This window comes from Bos grunniens, chromosome 1 (assembly GCF_055505025.1).
Source record: "Bos grunniens cultivar Pamir isolate PY7600 chromosome 1, Bosgru_T2T1.0, whole genome shotgun sequence".
NCBI lineage: Eukaryota > Metazoa > Chordata > Mammalia > Artiodactyla > Bovidae > Bos > Bos grunniens.
In genome coordinates this window covers 98,905,383-98,919,548 of record NC_141165.1, presented here as the reverse complement: position 1 = coordinate 98,919,548, position 14,166 = coordinate 98,905,383, and the positions used below count along the sequence as shown (strand labels likewise).

Below are 14,166 nucleotides of genomic sequence, written 5' to 3'. Positions count from 1 at the left end.
GCCCATAAAGATACCTGAGAAACAATCTTCAAGAGAGTTTAGGGATTAATCTGGAGAAGCAGTGTATGTGACGTAATTAGTATTGAGGAACTGTGACTCAACCTCAAATTGGCCTAATTCTGAAAGCTGGGTTTTTTAATCACTACATTACCTACTTACTTCAGATAAAATTTCAATATAATTTAACAACGTAAACGACTTTTAATGGATCAGTTTAAGACCTCTGCTCTGTAGATAAGCCCAAATTCCTGGCCTAAAAGGTAAATCAGCCACGTGGCCTCATCTGTTTGAGTCAATAGTTTTTTGTTTTTCCTAATTAAGTTGGCTGCTAATTTTTAAGCCAGGAGATTTTCTACATAAAGCTTACATTTCTTGTTTAACACAATTACCTTATCTGCTTGGTGCCAGGTCCTGGGTTCCTGTTGGCACTAGAGTTTGCAACCCTAACTAAAAAACTGAAGACAGCTGTTATTAAAGAAACTATTATCTCAGCTCAAGTATTCACACGATATGTCATTTTTTGTTTTTCAAATCCATAACAAACTCTTAATACATCTCCATACCAAAGTTTTGAGACTAAGGATCTAAAGGGGTGGGGGCAGACTGACACTGCAACAAGCACCCACAGAAATGTGAACCAAATCCTTAGAACTGGAAAACACAGCTACTTGCCTCCTATTTTATAGAGCAGCACCACAAGATGAGCCTGTTACTCAGACAAATCTCATATGATCGGTGCACTTAGAATACAGTAGTAGGAAATCTTTACTCTTAGCTTAAAAAACAAGTGCTATGATAAAATGAAATAATCTGTGTAAAACATTTAGTAGCAACATCAGATAATAAGCACTTTAAATATTTCTAGCTTTTAAAGGTAATATTATGGCCATAATTATAAAACAAAATTTAGTGGCAATATTCTGAAAGGCCACAAGATGGAGGTATGACTACACAAAAGTGGGTCTTTTTGTACAAAGTCTGACTGCTAAAGTTACACAGCAACAAGAGAAAATAATGTACAGAGAAAGCTTAAAGTCTTTATACTTTAGATGGGTATTTAAGTGCACCTTGGCACAACATTTTAACTGGTCACCTAGTATGAAGAAGGGTTTGATCTGGAAGGGACCTCAGAAGCCACTGACTCTAATCTCCTTCATTTTATAGATGACAGAACTGAAGCCCAGACAGATATGCCTGTAGCCAATTATCAATAAAGCCAGAATTAGGCCTATGTCTATGAATGTCATTATAGTGTAAAGTTAGCTACACTGTATGACTTTCCTCAAAGGAGTCATCTTTACTTCTCAAGGTTAAAAACACTTATCTAAGGTGTACTGATAAAGCAGCTTTGCATAATATTTAAGTTTTCTAACAAGGATCAAAGTATGTCCATGATCCTTTGATAAAAAATTTAAGGGGTTTAGAGGATAATTTTTTCTTAGCTAGCAGTAATCTGGTTCTAAACTCTTGCCTTCACATAAATTACATGAAAGAGTGATTCCTCTTAAGTATAAATTCCTTGAACCTAAAAGTAAGCCCACTCAGCATTTATGAAAGCACAGCTTAAATACCAACTGTTCTGGAGGTCATCCTGCTGAGATTTCCACCTCATTTGAACTGTATCACCATTGTACTCTTCAAGGCACAGAACCTCCGCACTGCTATAACCATTTGTTTTTGAACCTAACCTGTACAAGACTTAGGGCAGAATCTCAACTACTTCACAGAATTGCTAATTTAATTTTAGAGTATCTAAGAATCTCCAAGACCTTAGTAAAACCGATGAGCTCTCATCTCATCTAGATTTTGGAGCAGTTTCTCAGTTTTGGCCCTACTGATATTTAGGGCTCAATAATCCTGTTGTGAGGTGCTTCACAGATCACTGTGGGATGCTTAGCAGCATTGCTAGCCCTACCCACTAGATGCCAATAACCATCCCCCCTACTGCGATGACTTATAAACGTCTCCAGACATTATCAGATGTCCAGAGTGGGATGGGAGTGGCCCCTGGTTAGGAGTCACTGTTCTAGAGGTTTAGCAGGTATCAAAACAGCAGCGGTGGGTGAATCAGTTCTCCAAGCTGTGTGACTACAAATATTAGATGTGTAAAAATCTCAGTAATTAATTGGTTGCATACTAGAAGCACTAAACACACACAGGGACATATATTCAAAGTTATACTGTAAAAAGAAAAAGATTATTCCTTGCAAAAATTTTCCATGGTTATCTGTATGTTCAACTAGGCGAGCTCCTTCCTAACTAGAGCTTTTCCCTTATTACTACCTAAATACTGATGTTTTGGACTTCCCTAGTAGTACAGTGTATAAGAATCTGCCTGCCAACGCAGGGAACATGAATTCAATCCCTGGTCCAGGAAGATTTCGCATGCTGCAGAGCAACTAAGCCCGTGAGCCAGAACTACTGAGCCTGTGTGCTGCCAACTACTGAAGTTCACATGCCTAGAGCCTGTGGCCCACAAGAGAAGCCACCATGTTGCTGCTGCTGCTGCTAAGTCGCTTCAGTCGTGTCCGACTCTGTGCGACCCCATGGACTGGAGCCTATCAGGCTCCTCCGTCCATAGGGATTTTCCAGGCAAGAGTACTGGAGCGGGGTGCCATTGCCTTCTCCGCACCATGTTGAGAAGCCCCTACACTGCAATGAAGAGTAGCCCTGCTTGCCACGACTAGAAGAAGCCCTCACACAGCAACAAAGACCCAGCACAACCAGAAATAAATAAAAGCTATGTCTACAGGAATCAAGAAGAACTGACTCATTGGAAAAGACCCTGATGCTGGGAATGATTGAAGGCAGGAGGAGAAGGGGACGACAGAAGATGAGATGGTTGGGTGGCATCACCGACTCAATGGACATGACTCTGAGCAAGCTCTAGGAGTTGGTGATGGACAGGAAAGCCTGGAGTGCTGCAGTCCATGGGGTTGCAAAGAGTCAGACATGACTGAGCAACTGAGCTGAACTGAACAGGAATCACAAATTCAACACGTCAAAAACTGAACTCATCATTCTCTATAGGAATCTGTTCTCTATGCATAGACTCATCATTCATCCAATACAGAAACCTAGCTTTAAATGTACTCTAACATTCCATTTTAATCCCTGTTGATTCTGCCTTCCAAATATCTTTATAACCTGTTCCTATACCCTTTCTCTTGGTAGTATGGTTCAGGCCATCATTTTAACCCATATCTTAATAGCCTAATAAGGAGAAAAAGTCTACAGCTAAGGAGACAAAAGCATCACAATGCAGTCAGAATAATCCTAAAACACAAATCTGACCATTTTACTTATCTACTTAAAATCTTTACAAAAAGTTGCACATAATCTACCAAATAAAATTCAAAGTAGCCCTTCATTGCCTACCTTTGGCCACTGGCTTATCCTTGTCTCTGCCACCTCCCATTTTTTTTTTTTTTTTTTTTTGGTTATACAAAACTACTCAAAAACCCCAGAACCCATTTGCTTTCTTTCTTGGCTCACCTCTGTATCTGTTTCATACTGTATTTATAGTTACATTAATAGACCATGGACACTATTTTAGATGAGGTTTATTGCCTGGCACATTGCCTTAACTGCCTCCACTGTAAAAGGTAATAGTGGCAAGGGGGAGAGATGGGAGAACAGGTTCCAAAAAGCAGACACAACAGAAAAATGAGAGCAGCTTAAAAGAGAACAATTCAAATATGATTCCAAAGTTTTGTTTCTTGGTATCATAGAAAGCTAGAATTGACAGAGACCAGAAATGGCAAACATATGACACATGTGCCATTAATAATCAATGATATCACTCCCTCCTCCACAGTCTGAGACCTCATAAAGCTACCAACAGATATGTAATACTGATAAGACACTATCAACAGATTAGAACTGGCACAAGAATCTCTGGCCTTTCCTATTTAGGTTCAAGCTGTTCTCTTTAAAGAAAGAAATGAGAGAATTTCCTAGTAGTCCAGTGGTTAGGTACTGGGTTCAATCCCTGGTTGGGGAACTAAAGATTACACAAACTGCAAAAGAGACAAAGAAATGAAGGCCCGGAAGTTAAGAATCTTATTAGTTAGTGACTGACTAGTTAGTTAGCTCTAACAATTATTGGTGGCACACTGAACTACAACATGTGGTTGCTTTTAGTTCAAATGCTTTTTGTATTGTAAGTCTCCTTTTTAAAGAAAAATTATGCTACGAATAATAAACTCTACAGTCTGGTTGGCGGGAAGAATCCAAACACATCTTTAAACATATCTTAGTTTTCTGGAAAGAGAAAAAAAGAAATGTTTAAAATGCTTCTAAGTACAAAACATTTTCCTTGCCTACCCGAGCTTAACAAGCTCTGCATATAAAAATGTTTCTAATGATCTGGGTTCTAAATTGGCAACACAAACAATATTTACCAACGTAAATGTCTCAAGCCCATTTTCTAAAGAATATTATGTTTGATGTTTTGTAATTTGAAGTCAAATCTAAATCCAAATTAAAAACTGGGAAGTTTATGTAACAGTTAAGTCACAAAGATACACAAATGGCCAGAAAAATGGGAACTGTCCAACTTCACCAAGTAATCAATAAGAAAGGAAGAAAGAAAGGCCATTTATCACCTAGTCAGCAAAGTAAAACTAGAATTAAGGGTATATGTGTCCTCAAAACCAACTTGTAAAAAAGGAATTGTTATTTCTATCATTTATAAAGGGTCAGCTGTGTCACCAATCCCAGAAAAAGGTAATTTACACCACCCACGAAATGGTAGCCACAACCTCTTCCTCCATTTCCCTGAGGTTTCTGCAATGTTTCCCTCTTTCTCATCAGCCCTTGAAGAAGGGCATTCTCATACACTGCTGGCAGTATAAATTGTTACTATGTTTCTGGAGGTCAGGTGGCAACAAATATCAGAGCTTTAAAAATGGCAGTACTTTTTGATCCAACGAATTCTTCTCCAGTGAATTATCCAATCTAAAATAATTATCCAAAAAAGGCAGAATATAGGTTGCACTAGCTCAGGCAAGGCAAATACATACCCCTCTTCCTTTACTCGGAAGATATGACTGGATTATAACATTTTAATCTAAAACACGGAGCAGTTACCACAAAGGTATAAACAGCCACACACTATCTGTTGTCCCATAGTTAAAACATTTACCATCTGAGTTCTAGATTCAAAGGGAACAGATGGTATTTTAGACATTTATCTGCTTCCATCCCCCTCCCTAGGGTCTAGCACAGCACCACCCAAGAGAAACAGAATTCAAGTCACATATATAATTTAAAATTTTTTAGGTCCAGAGTTCAGGTCCCCGTTAAAAAAATTTTTCCCTAGTATCTACATTAACAAGGCAAAAAGAAATAGGTGAAATTATTGAAACATGTAATCAAAATAAAATTAATGATATTAAAAAAATCATTTTTCATAGTAAGCCAGTGTACATAACACTAATGGTACATCTCAATTCAGATGCTAATTTTTCCTTGGAAATATTTTATCTGTACTTACATTTCATAAAATTTACGCTGGACTCATATCCAAGTTGTTTGAAACATAACACAAAAACTGTCCAACAACTGACGTTTTAATTCTGTTCCTCAGTAACACAAGACACATTTTAATTGTTCTACAGCAAACTGTAATTAGTCACTACTGTATTAGACAGGACAAGACTGATATTTTGCTAATAAGTCAGGCACTGAATGAACATGACTAGGAGATGATGGAAGAGAACAGCTCAAAAGAAAGGAGTGTTTTATGATAGCACAATTATACAATTTTGTAGTTATTAAACTATAATCCATACGATTCTCATTTCTATGATGGAAAGGACGTTTCTATTGATTACTACTGGTATTCTAATGGTTCTGTAGGCTGCACTTCTAAAAAAGAAAAAAGGACACCATTTAAATAATTGAAAATGTGTATCTTCTCAGATGGCACAAAGCTGGAAGACATAGCTAATACCTGGAAGAGAAAACCAAGAGTCAAAGGGATTTCTACAGACCAAAAGAGAAGATTGAGCAAAATGAAATTTAATATAGATACTAGTTTGGTTAGGCAAAAGCACTGGCTTTGAAAGATAATGCTTTATATAAGTAGCCTTTAAAAATCCTTTCTAATCCACAAATTCTTGATTATTCTGTGTTTTTTTCAGAACTTCACCAGGAGCTGTCCATAACTTGGGGGGAAAAAATCATAACACTGACGGTAACACAGCATTATTTACCAATGCACACATCTATATTGGTAGTAGATATACTTTATAAATTTAGTTTATATGTACAGACAGATGATCTTATGATTTATGATGTTGTTGTACCTGTTCATCTGGATCTTAAAATAGATATCATATTGCAGCTACTTTCCTTTTAATCTCCTTTATCTTTGTTAGGACATTGATTTTTTAAAACTGTGGTACAGGTAGGTTATATTTTATATGAACTGGTCTGGACATAGCAAGGGACCATTACAAAGTATTTGTTAAAATTTATTATCTTACTCAACATCCCATAAATTATTGACTTCACAAAGCAAAGAGTATGAATTTCAGGTTTACAAAAGTTCCTGAATTATGTATACTTCAGCCTCACTGGCTTTTTTTTTTTTCCCTGACAAAATCAGCAATAAAACTTAAACATTTTTTTTATTGCAGTATAAAACACATTCTGTAAGGAGCACAATTTTTTTTTTTTTCCGTTCAATGATTTTTTTCTTTTTTTTTTTTTTAGTGTATGGACACACCTCTGAGCTTTCCAGGTGGCTCAGTGGTGAAGAATCTGCCTGCCAACGCAAGATACAGGAGTTTGATCTCTGGGTTGGGAAGATCCCCTTGGAGAAAGAAATGGCAACCGACTCCAGAGAAACCTCATGGACAGAGGAGCTTAGTGGGCTACAGTCCATGGGGTGCAAAGAACCAGACACAGTTTAGCAACTGAACAACACCACAGCCCTTTAACCAATACCTAAGGCTGCGATTTGGGGCGTCTAATGCTCTGACCAGGGATCAAACCCAGGCGGCCTGCATTGGGAATGTGGAGTCTTATCCACTGGACCACCAGGGAAGTCCCCAGAATCTTTGTATTTTAACACTTCAATTGGTAAACTACACTGTTTTATTTACTTTATTATTGCTATCATCTTTACTTTGTTCACGGGTATTCACATCTAGTTAGATATCTTTATTATAATTAACACCTCTTTGCTACAGTTTAAGGGTAAATGGATTCAGTTTTACTTTCTATTGTATTGACTAATTACACTGCCATCTCAGTCTGGGCTGTGAACAAAACCTTCCTGCCTGAGTATCATCCTCCCTAGAGAGGAACAAATAAAAATAATCAGCTTACCTCCCACAAATTCAACCAGTAAAGTCTCTGGTTCATAAAAACAAGCAACCTTGGTACAAAGGAAGTAACATCTCAAGTAATACACTTCAAATTTCTAGACCATGCATATAAACACACGCGGTAATTAACAACTGGAAATCTATCTTGTTTGGCGGAAAAGCAAATACATGCCAATACTATAAGAAGTCCTACTGCTACTAATAAACTAAGAATATGAAGAACAAACCAGGTAGGATACTTAAGTTTTAAAAGTTTCAAAATGACAGACAATATAGGTAATGTAAAGTATTCAAACAGTACATTGATTTAGAATTAGGAGTTCTACATGTTTCAATTTTAGGTATTTCTATCCGACTTACAGTTCAGTCAGCTCAGTATCCAAAAAAACTTAGCAAATAAAATTTCGTACAAAAACCACATAATCAGAACCACTGTTTCATTCCCAAGAAGCAGAACTATTAACACTGACTACACTGCACACAGCAATACACATCTTTGAACTTAAGGACCTTAAAAATCTCTTAAATAACATCTAGTCTTCATTTGTTCAGGACTCTGATGTTGGGAGGGATTGGGGGCAGGAGGAGAAGGGGACCAGAAAGGATGAGATGGCTGGATGGCATCACCGACTCAATGGACCTTGAGTTTGAGTGAACTCTGGGAGTTGGTGATGGACAGGGAGGCCTGGTGTGCTGCAATTCACGGGGTCGCAAAGAGTCAGTCAGGACTGAGCAACTGACCTGAAGAATAAGACTAACAAGTGAAAAAAACTAAAGTTCCATCTTATGTAGGAGTTAGTTCACCTGAGAAGTAAAAGGTCTATTCCTCTGAAATCATGTTAAAAGTTTACCATTAGAAACAGGATTTTAAGCTTCCAATCGTGAGAGGTGATAGGAACTCGACTTAAGGACTCTTAACTGCCTCATGAGTATATTAACTGACGGTAGATTATGAATATTAACTGCTGTTTGACCCCATTTCTATTGCCAAGTTAGTAACAGGAAGGGCATTACATCCTAGGTAGAATGAGCTAGACCAAACGAGTTTGGATATAAACATCCAGAATAATTTTTGGAGGCCCTTCTTTATAAATTCATGCACAACCTCAATACCAAAAACTCTCCAGCCTCATTTTTATTACTTTAACAAAAGCAAGTAAGTATTGAGTGCCAATGAGAACACAAAAACAAACAAGAGAAAGCACTAATACTCAAGGAAAGAAAAGAGTTAAAACTTGCCAAGTTATACTGGATCACATATAAAACAGCCAACATTCTAGATCATGATTCAAGTGCAGCACATACTTCCCATATCCCCAGTTAGTATCCTGATTGGAACTCTTTCGAACTTGATGCGAAATAACACAGGAACTGCGAAAATTTCATTTTTTCTAAACTTTAATACTAAACAACTGAACAACAAAGATAATATTAAATTTTCTTGGACCTCTCGTGCAGCCTCAAACACACACACACACCAAGAAAAGTGCGTGTGTTCTCAGTCGCGAGGGACTCTTTACGAACCCCACAGACTGCAATCCGCCAGGCTCCTCTGTCCATGGAATTTTACAAGCATACTGGAGTGGGTTGTCATTTCCTCCTTCAGGGGACCTTCTCCAACCAGGGATCGAACCAGCGTTTCTTGTGTCTCCTGTATTGCAGGCGCATTCTTTAACAGCTGAGCTATTGGGGAAGCCCCATACACACACTAAAGTAGTATTTAAATCCTTGTCTTGGGCAGTATGAGATTACTTACAACATGGACTTTTACTCTATCTTCAAAAGGGCTGCTGAACAGTTTGAAAGCCTTCCCTAACTCAAAACATAGTTAAAATTCTTTAACTGACTTGCTATAACAGAAAAAACTCAGCCACCTCAGAAAGCTTTTAGCACTGATAAGATTCCATTTCTTTCTCTAAGGAGGGTAAAGGCAAGCAAGGGCTAACCCCGTCAATATTTTAAAACACCGTATTATGTAATTAATACTTTAACAGTGTGTAACTGAATAGTAAGGTGACATCTTATCCAAATGGAAATAGTCGAACCAAAATAATCCCTAATTTTGTCCAAGAGGTAACCTGTGAAAGAATATTAACTGTGCCAAACACCTTAAGAAAAAGCTTGCTAGAAACCCAGGACTCCCTCCCGGCCCAGGGGCAATAGTAAAGTGCTGGAGCAATAGCTCCACCTATTGATCAGCAACACTTCCTTAAATATTTTGGCACCCCAAGTCTCCAGTGCTCACGCTCTCTTCCCCTCCTCCACTCGCTCTGACCCAACCCAAATCCAGTTGAGTCACTAGCTCTGAATACTCCTATCCGTGCTCTTTATTCCAATTCCTGCTCTCTCCAGAAGGTTCTGCGCCGCTTCCAAGTATGGATAACCCCGAAAGGTGTCAAAGACCACAGTTCTCAGTGTCGAACCTGGATGTGAAGAGGACAACCATACCGCTCCCTTGGAGTGCCCGGCCGCGGGTGGCTCTGCCGTTCGCTCCCGGGGAGCAGGAGGCCTCAGGAGCCTCACGACAGCTTTTCCCCGCCGCCCCACTCAGCAGCTGTTCTCCAATCAACCCGCACTCGTCCTCCGGGCCCCAATCCTGGGTTCCCTGGGTCCTACCTCCGCTGGCCCTTCAGCCCGCCAACAGCCCGAGCCGAGCCTCCGCCCCCTCCGTGTGCAGAGAAGCCCAGAAACCTCCCTCCGCCGGGTCTTCGCCCAAAGTCTCATCCATCCTTCGCAGCCCTTCTCCCCCGCCGGTCGGGGCCTGCCCCGCTGCCCTTCCTCACCCTTTCATCTTCCCCGCCTGCTGAGGCCGTTGTTACCGCCGATATCAACGCCGTTGTCGTCGCCGCCCTGAGCTCTCCGCGCCCTCAGCTCGGGCCACTCAACCCCACAAGCCGGCCTCTTCGCCAAAGGCAAGAAGCTGAGCGGGTGACGGAGGCCGCGAGAGTTTAGCGCGGCCCTGCGTCTCCGGAGGGGGCGGAGGTGCCTCCCGCCGCCGCGCTAGTGCAGCAGCTTCTCCACACGTGCACACGGGGAACTCGCCGCCCGCCCGCCGCCGCCAGCCAGACCCGCCGCCGCGCTATGACCTTTCACCCCGCCCCCTCTGCGCGCCGGCGCGTCGGCCGCCCCTCGCGCAGCCGCACTGCAGGCCTCCCCGTACCCTTCCCCCTCTACTTCAGGACCTCCATCTTTCTACTGGGCTGTACCCTCTGGCGTCATCTTTCTCCTCCCTTTCCTTACGAGACAACTTGTGAGGCTTGCTTGGTAGGCCCTGGCGATAAAATCCGGATTTTTCAACCCCTCCCTCTCTCCTCTACGCACTTTAACAAGCTCAGTCTTCCCTGACTCTGGTCTTCCCAGCTGGTAGTCTCCAGTATGACCTTTAAATGCACCTGTCTCCTAAAAAGATTTTATAAATCTTATTCCTCTAAATGTAAAGAAGCCTGTGGAAAGTAATGAGGTGTTTTTAAGACAAATAAACGTAGTCAACAATTGGCTAGATAACTTGGCTTACGTCCAGCACTTTTCAGTTTCGATATCACGTGATTGCCCAAACCTTTAAGCCTGGGGATTTTACCGGCAGGCCCCACGGGGACGAAACTCCATTGCTATTTCCGGTCCCTAGGCCACGGCATAAACGTCACTTCCTTAGCAATGCACTTTAACCCGTTCCACCCACGCGTTTTGGCGTTGCACTTTACAACCTGATCTTTGTGGACATTTTTTTTTCCTTTCTAAAGTCTAATCGCAAGGAAATTAATGTTCAAACGATCCGCTAAAATACAAGCCCGGGAGATGCAGCCAGCCCGGCTGGGGTTGACAGGGCGGAGCTCGGGGTCACGTGACGTCTTACGCCCGCCCACCTCTGCAGCTGAAGACTTCCCTCCCGCAGTGACAGTGCCTCTGGGTCGGTGATCGGTACGGTTTCTGCACCTCGCGCCCCGGCAGGTGAGCGGCGACCGGTAACCGGCGGCTGGTGGGGATAGAAGGGAAGGGAGGAGGAAAAGAAGAGAGAATGTGAATAGTGGCCTCTGCTGTCCCAGGCTTTCTTCCGCTGTCATCCTGCCCCGGCGAGGATCTTGTTTCTCCATTTATCTTGACCCCCGCCCCTCGTCCAATCCCCGCCACTGTGGTCGCCCCTGCAACTTAGGGGTTGAGATGTTCACCTTTCCCGGGGCTGGGGGTGAGTGCGGCCATTATGGGTCCCCATTCAAGTCTTTGGGGCTTCGGGTAGTGGGGTTAATTCAGACATTAGTTGGGGTCTGCAGCAGTCTCCAGGTCTCAATCCCCAAAGCCTGTTCTTTGGCAGAGGCCTTGTAAGGTCTTCCCCTTCAGCTCCCGAGTGGGGAACCGGGAGATAGGAAAAACCCCGGAGGCAGAGGCGGCTCCTGTGAGACAGGCTTAGGAGAGAACGTCGCGATGCAGACACTCTCTCACTGCAGTCACTGTTAAGCTTGCTTCCTAGTGTGCATTCTCAGTAATTCTAGTTTTTATCTGACATCCCTGCGAGAGATGTTCACAACTTTTGAATGGGTCTGGAATGGTAAAAGGTGGCTTTTTACTTTTCTCTTCTCCAATTTTATGGTGTAGAAACGGAGAGGATACTTGAAAGAGTAAAGCTATACTAGCTTCAAAAACAGACAGTGTTGTTAATGCGACAGTTTAGATTGAATGAGGAGGCGTTAAAAGATGGTGTTGCGATGTCATGATCTGCAGGAGACCCAGGCTAGCTTATGCAGAACTGACTTCCCTGGAAGGGAGTAATTCTTCAGAAACAAATTGGGCTGGAAAGGTAATAAACCAGTGCGTTTGACCGTAAACTTAAAGGTTAGGAGGTTAAGTCTAAATATTGCTGACTTCATATTTTTTGCCTTTGACATCCTTTTGCCATTTCTCCCTAAAATCCTACTTAATCGCTACTCCCAATCAATTTCTTAACTAATGCTAAATTAGTATTAAGTAGCATTTGTATCCCTACTTTTCCCGTTTGTAAAACTCCAGGTGACGTCTTCAGATTTCTGAAAATGCAGAAATGATTGTTTAGGTTTTTGCCCAACCCAGTGTACTCCCATTTCATGTAGTAACCAATGTAGTAATGTAGTAACCAATGTTTTGACCCCAAACAGTGTGCTTTATGGAAGAATGTTTTTCTGTTTGGGGTTAAACTCTTGTTTACACTACAAACTCAGAAAGTCCCTTCCTTCTTTTAAATTGAAAGGACTTAACAGAAATTACAAATTTGATTTTTAAAATTTAAATTACACTTTTTCTTAATCTGAAAAATCATTTTCTCAGTTAAACTTTAAAGCCAAGTTCAAAAATAGACAAACTAGACTATTGATGCTCATTACTAGATAAGATAACCTTAAGATCTTTCTTGCTTTCTCTAAGTAATGAAAACCACTGTTATGCTTTACAGTTTTAGTGTTTTGTGCATATATCTATATTGGTATATACCTAATCTGTTGAGATGTTTATGTTTCGGGATGTCTGCTACTGATATATAGTTTTTATCTATTGATTTGCTCCAGAATGAGATTCCCTGATCTCTAGAGGACAGAAAAACATAAGCAGTGTTGCTTCATTGCCCAGGTGACATTTCACCAATTAAAACGAATTCACCAAATAATAAGGATTTTTGAAGTCCAAATCAGTCCTGTCTGGGTGAGACCAAAATGGGATAGAGAAAGCAGGCTAAAAAGCATTGAGTCCTAGAGGAGAAAATGTCAATGTGAAAGAGATTGAATGAGTTTGCAGTTTTACTTCACAATTCCCCTGATTTTAGGAAACTTACTAAAGCAATCATTTAGACCACTAATGAAATCTGAAAGATTGGCAGCAGGAATTGGTGACTGAATTACTATTAAAGTTGAATTTGAAAAAGAGTTTTGATATTGTACAGTTTTCACAAACAAGTGATCTCTGTGTGGCATGGAATCTATTTCTGAGACTAACTTTATCTGTCAATGAGCATTATATGTAGAAATCTCTTTTTTTCTTTGGCTGTGCCTCACGGCTTGAGGGATCTTAGTTCCTAGTTCCCTGATCAGGGATCAAACCCAGGCCCTCGGCAGTGAAAGGGATGAGTCCTAACTACTGGACTGCCAGGATATTCCCTATATAGAAATCTTAACATTCGTTAGAGAACTGTGCTGAAGTTCAGTATTAAATGGCACACAGGGGTTCTTGTGTTTGAGTCCCCAACAGCTCTTGTATGCTTACTCTGAAGTCTTGCTTATATGTCACTATCTTTATAGGTTATGGCCAGCACCAAGAATGCTTTCTTCCTCTGTGGGCAGAGCTAGGCACTCACTTCTGTAGAATACTGCACAATATTCTTCTATTTTCACCTCCAGAACATTGTTTTTAATTACTGTTTGTTAGGCTGTACCTTAGTAAACTATACAACTCCTAGGAATTCAAGGACAGTGTCCCTACTCTTGGTCTTTAGCTCCTGGATGATGAAGTAGATGGGCATTCAATGAATTGTTTATTGACTGTGTATGAGATAACTGGACAGGGAGATTGAACTAGTTTTAAAATTCCTGCAGATCATAATGCCTTCTAAGGTAATACACTAGATACTAGCTTTCAAGTATAAATTGTCAATAGCAGCTATGAAAATCATGGTCAGTAGAATAGATATAAACCTCAGACATAATAATATGTCTTTATTAACATAGTGACCAACTTACTTTCACAGCATATATGTTTGTAATGTGTTTGGATGATATGGGAGGGAAGGAGAGTGGGGTGAGTTGTATTTAATGTAAAAGGGGGCACTGAAAGCTACATGTGCTATAGCGCTAGACTAAAAGTCAGTAGATCA

The 14,166-nt window shown here is 40.8% G+C and overlaps 2 protein-coding genes and 1 long non-coding RNA gene across 5 annotated transcripts in view; 2 read left to right on the top strand and 1 right to left on the bottom strand.

The window, feature by feature from the left end:
- Positions 1 to 10,420, bottom strand: part of NAA50 (N-alpha-acetyltransferase 50, NatE catalytic subunit) — a 31,938-nt gene extending 21,518 nt beyond the window's left edge. For 2 of the 3 annotated variants that reach the window (XM_086405905.1, XM_086405916.1), the window contains exon 1: positions 10,121 to 10,420. In XM_086405905.1, the coding sequence (XP_086262031.1) occupies positions 10,121 to 10,128 (8 nt within the window). In that variant the 5' untranslated portion in view covers positions 10,129 to 10,420. Of the gene's footprint in view, positions 1 to 9,760; positions 9,990 to 10,120 lie in introns of those variants that run through there. The other variant, XM_086405895.1, reaches the window with a different exon arrangement.
- Positions 5,063 to 7,348, top strand: LOC147379983 (uncharacterized). The gene is made up of 2 exons (XR_015165444.1): positions 5,063 to 6,199; positions 6,721 to 7,348. It is a non-coding gene; the product is annotated as an uncharacterized LOC147379983 (long non-coding RNA).
- Positions 10,421 to 11,227: 807 nt separating the features above from the next.
- The window catches only part of ATP6V1A (ATPase H+ transporting V1 subunit A), a 60,493-nt gene continuing 57,554 nt past the window's right edge, over positions 11,228 to 14,166 (top strand). The window contains exon 1 of the mRNA XM_086405881.1: positions 11,228 to 11,285. The gene's annotated coding sequence lies outside the window, so the exon portion shown is untranslated. The remainder of the gene's footprint in view (positions 11,286 to 14,166) is intronic.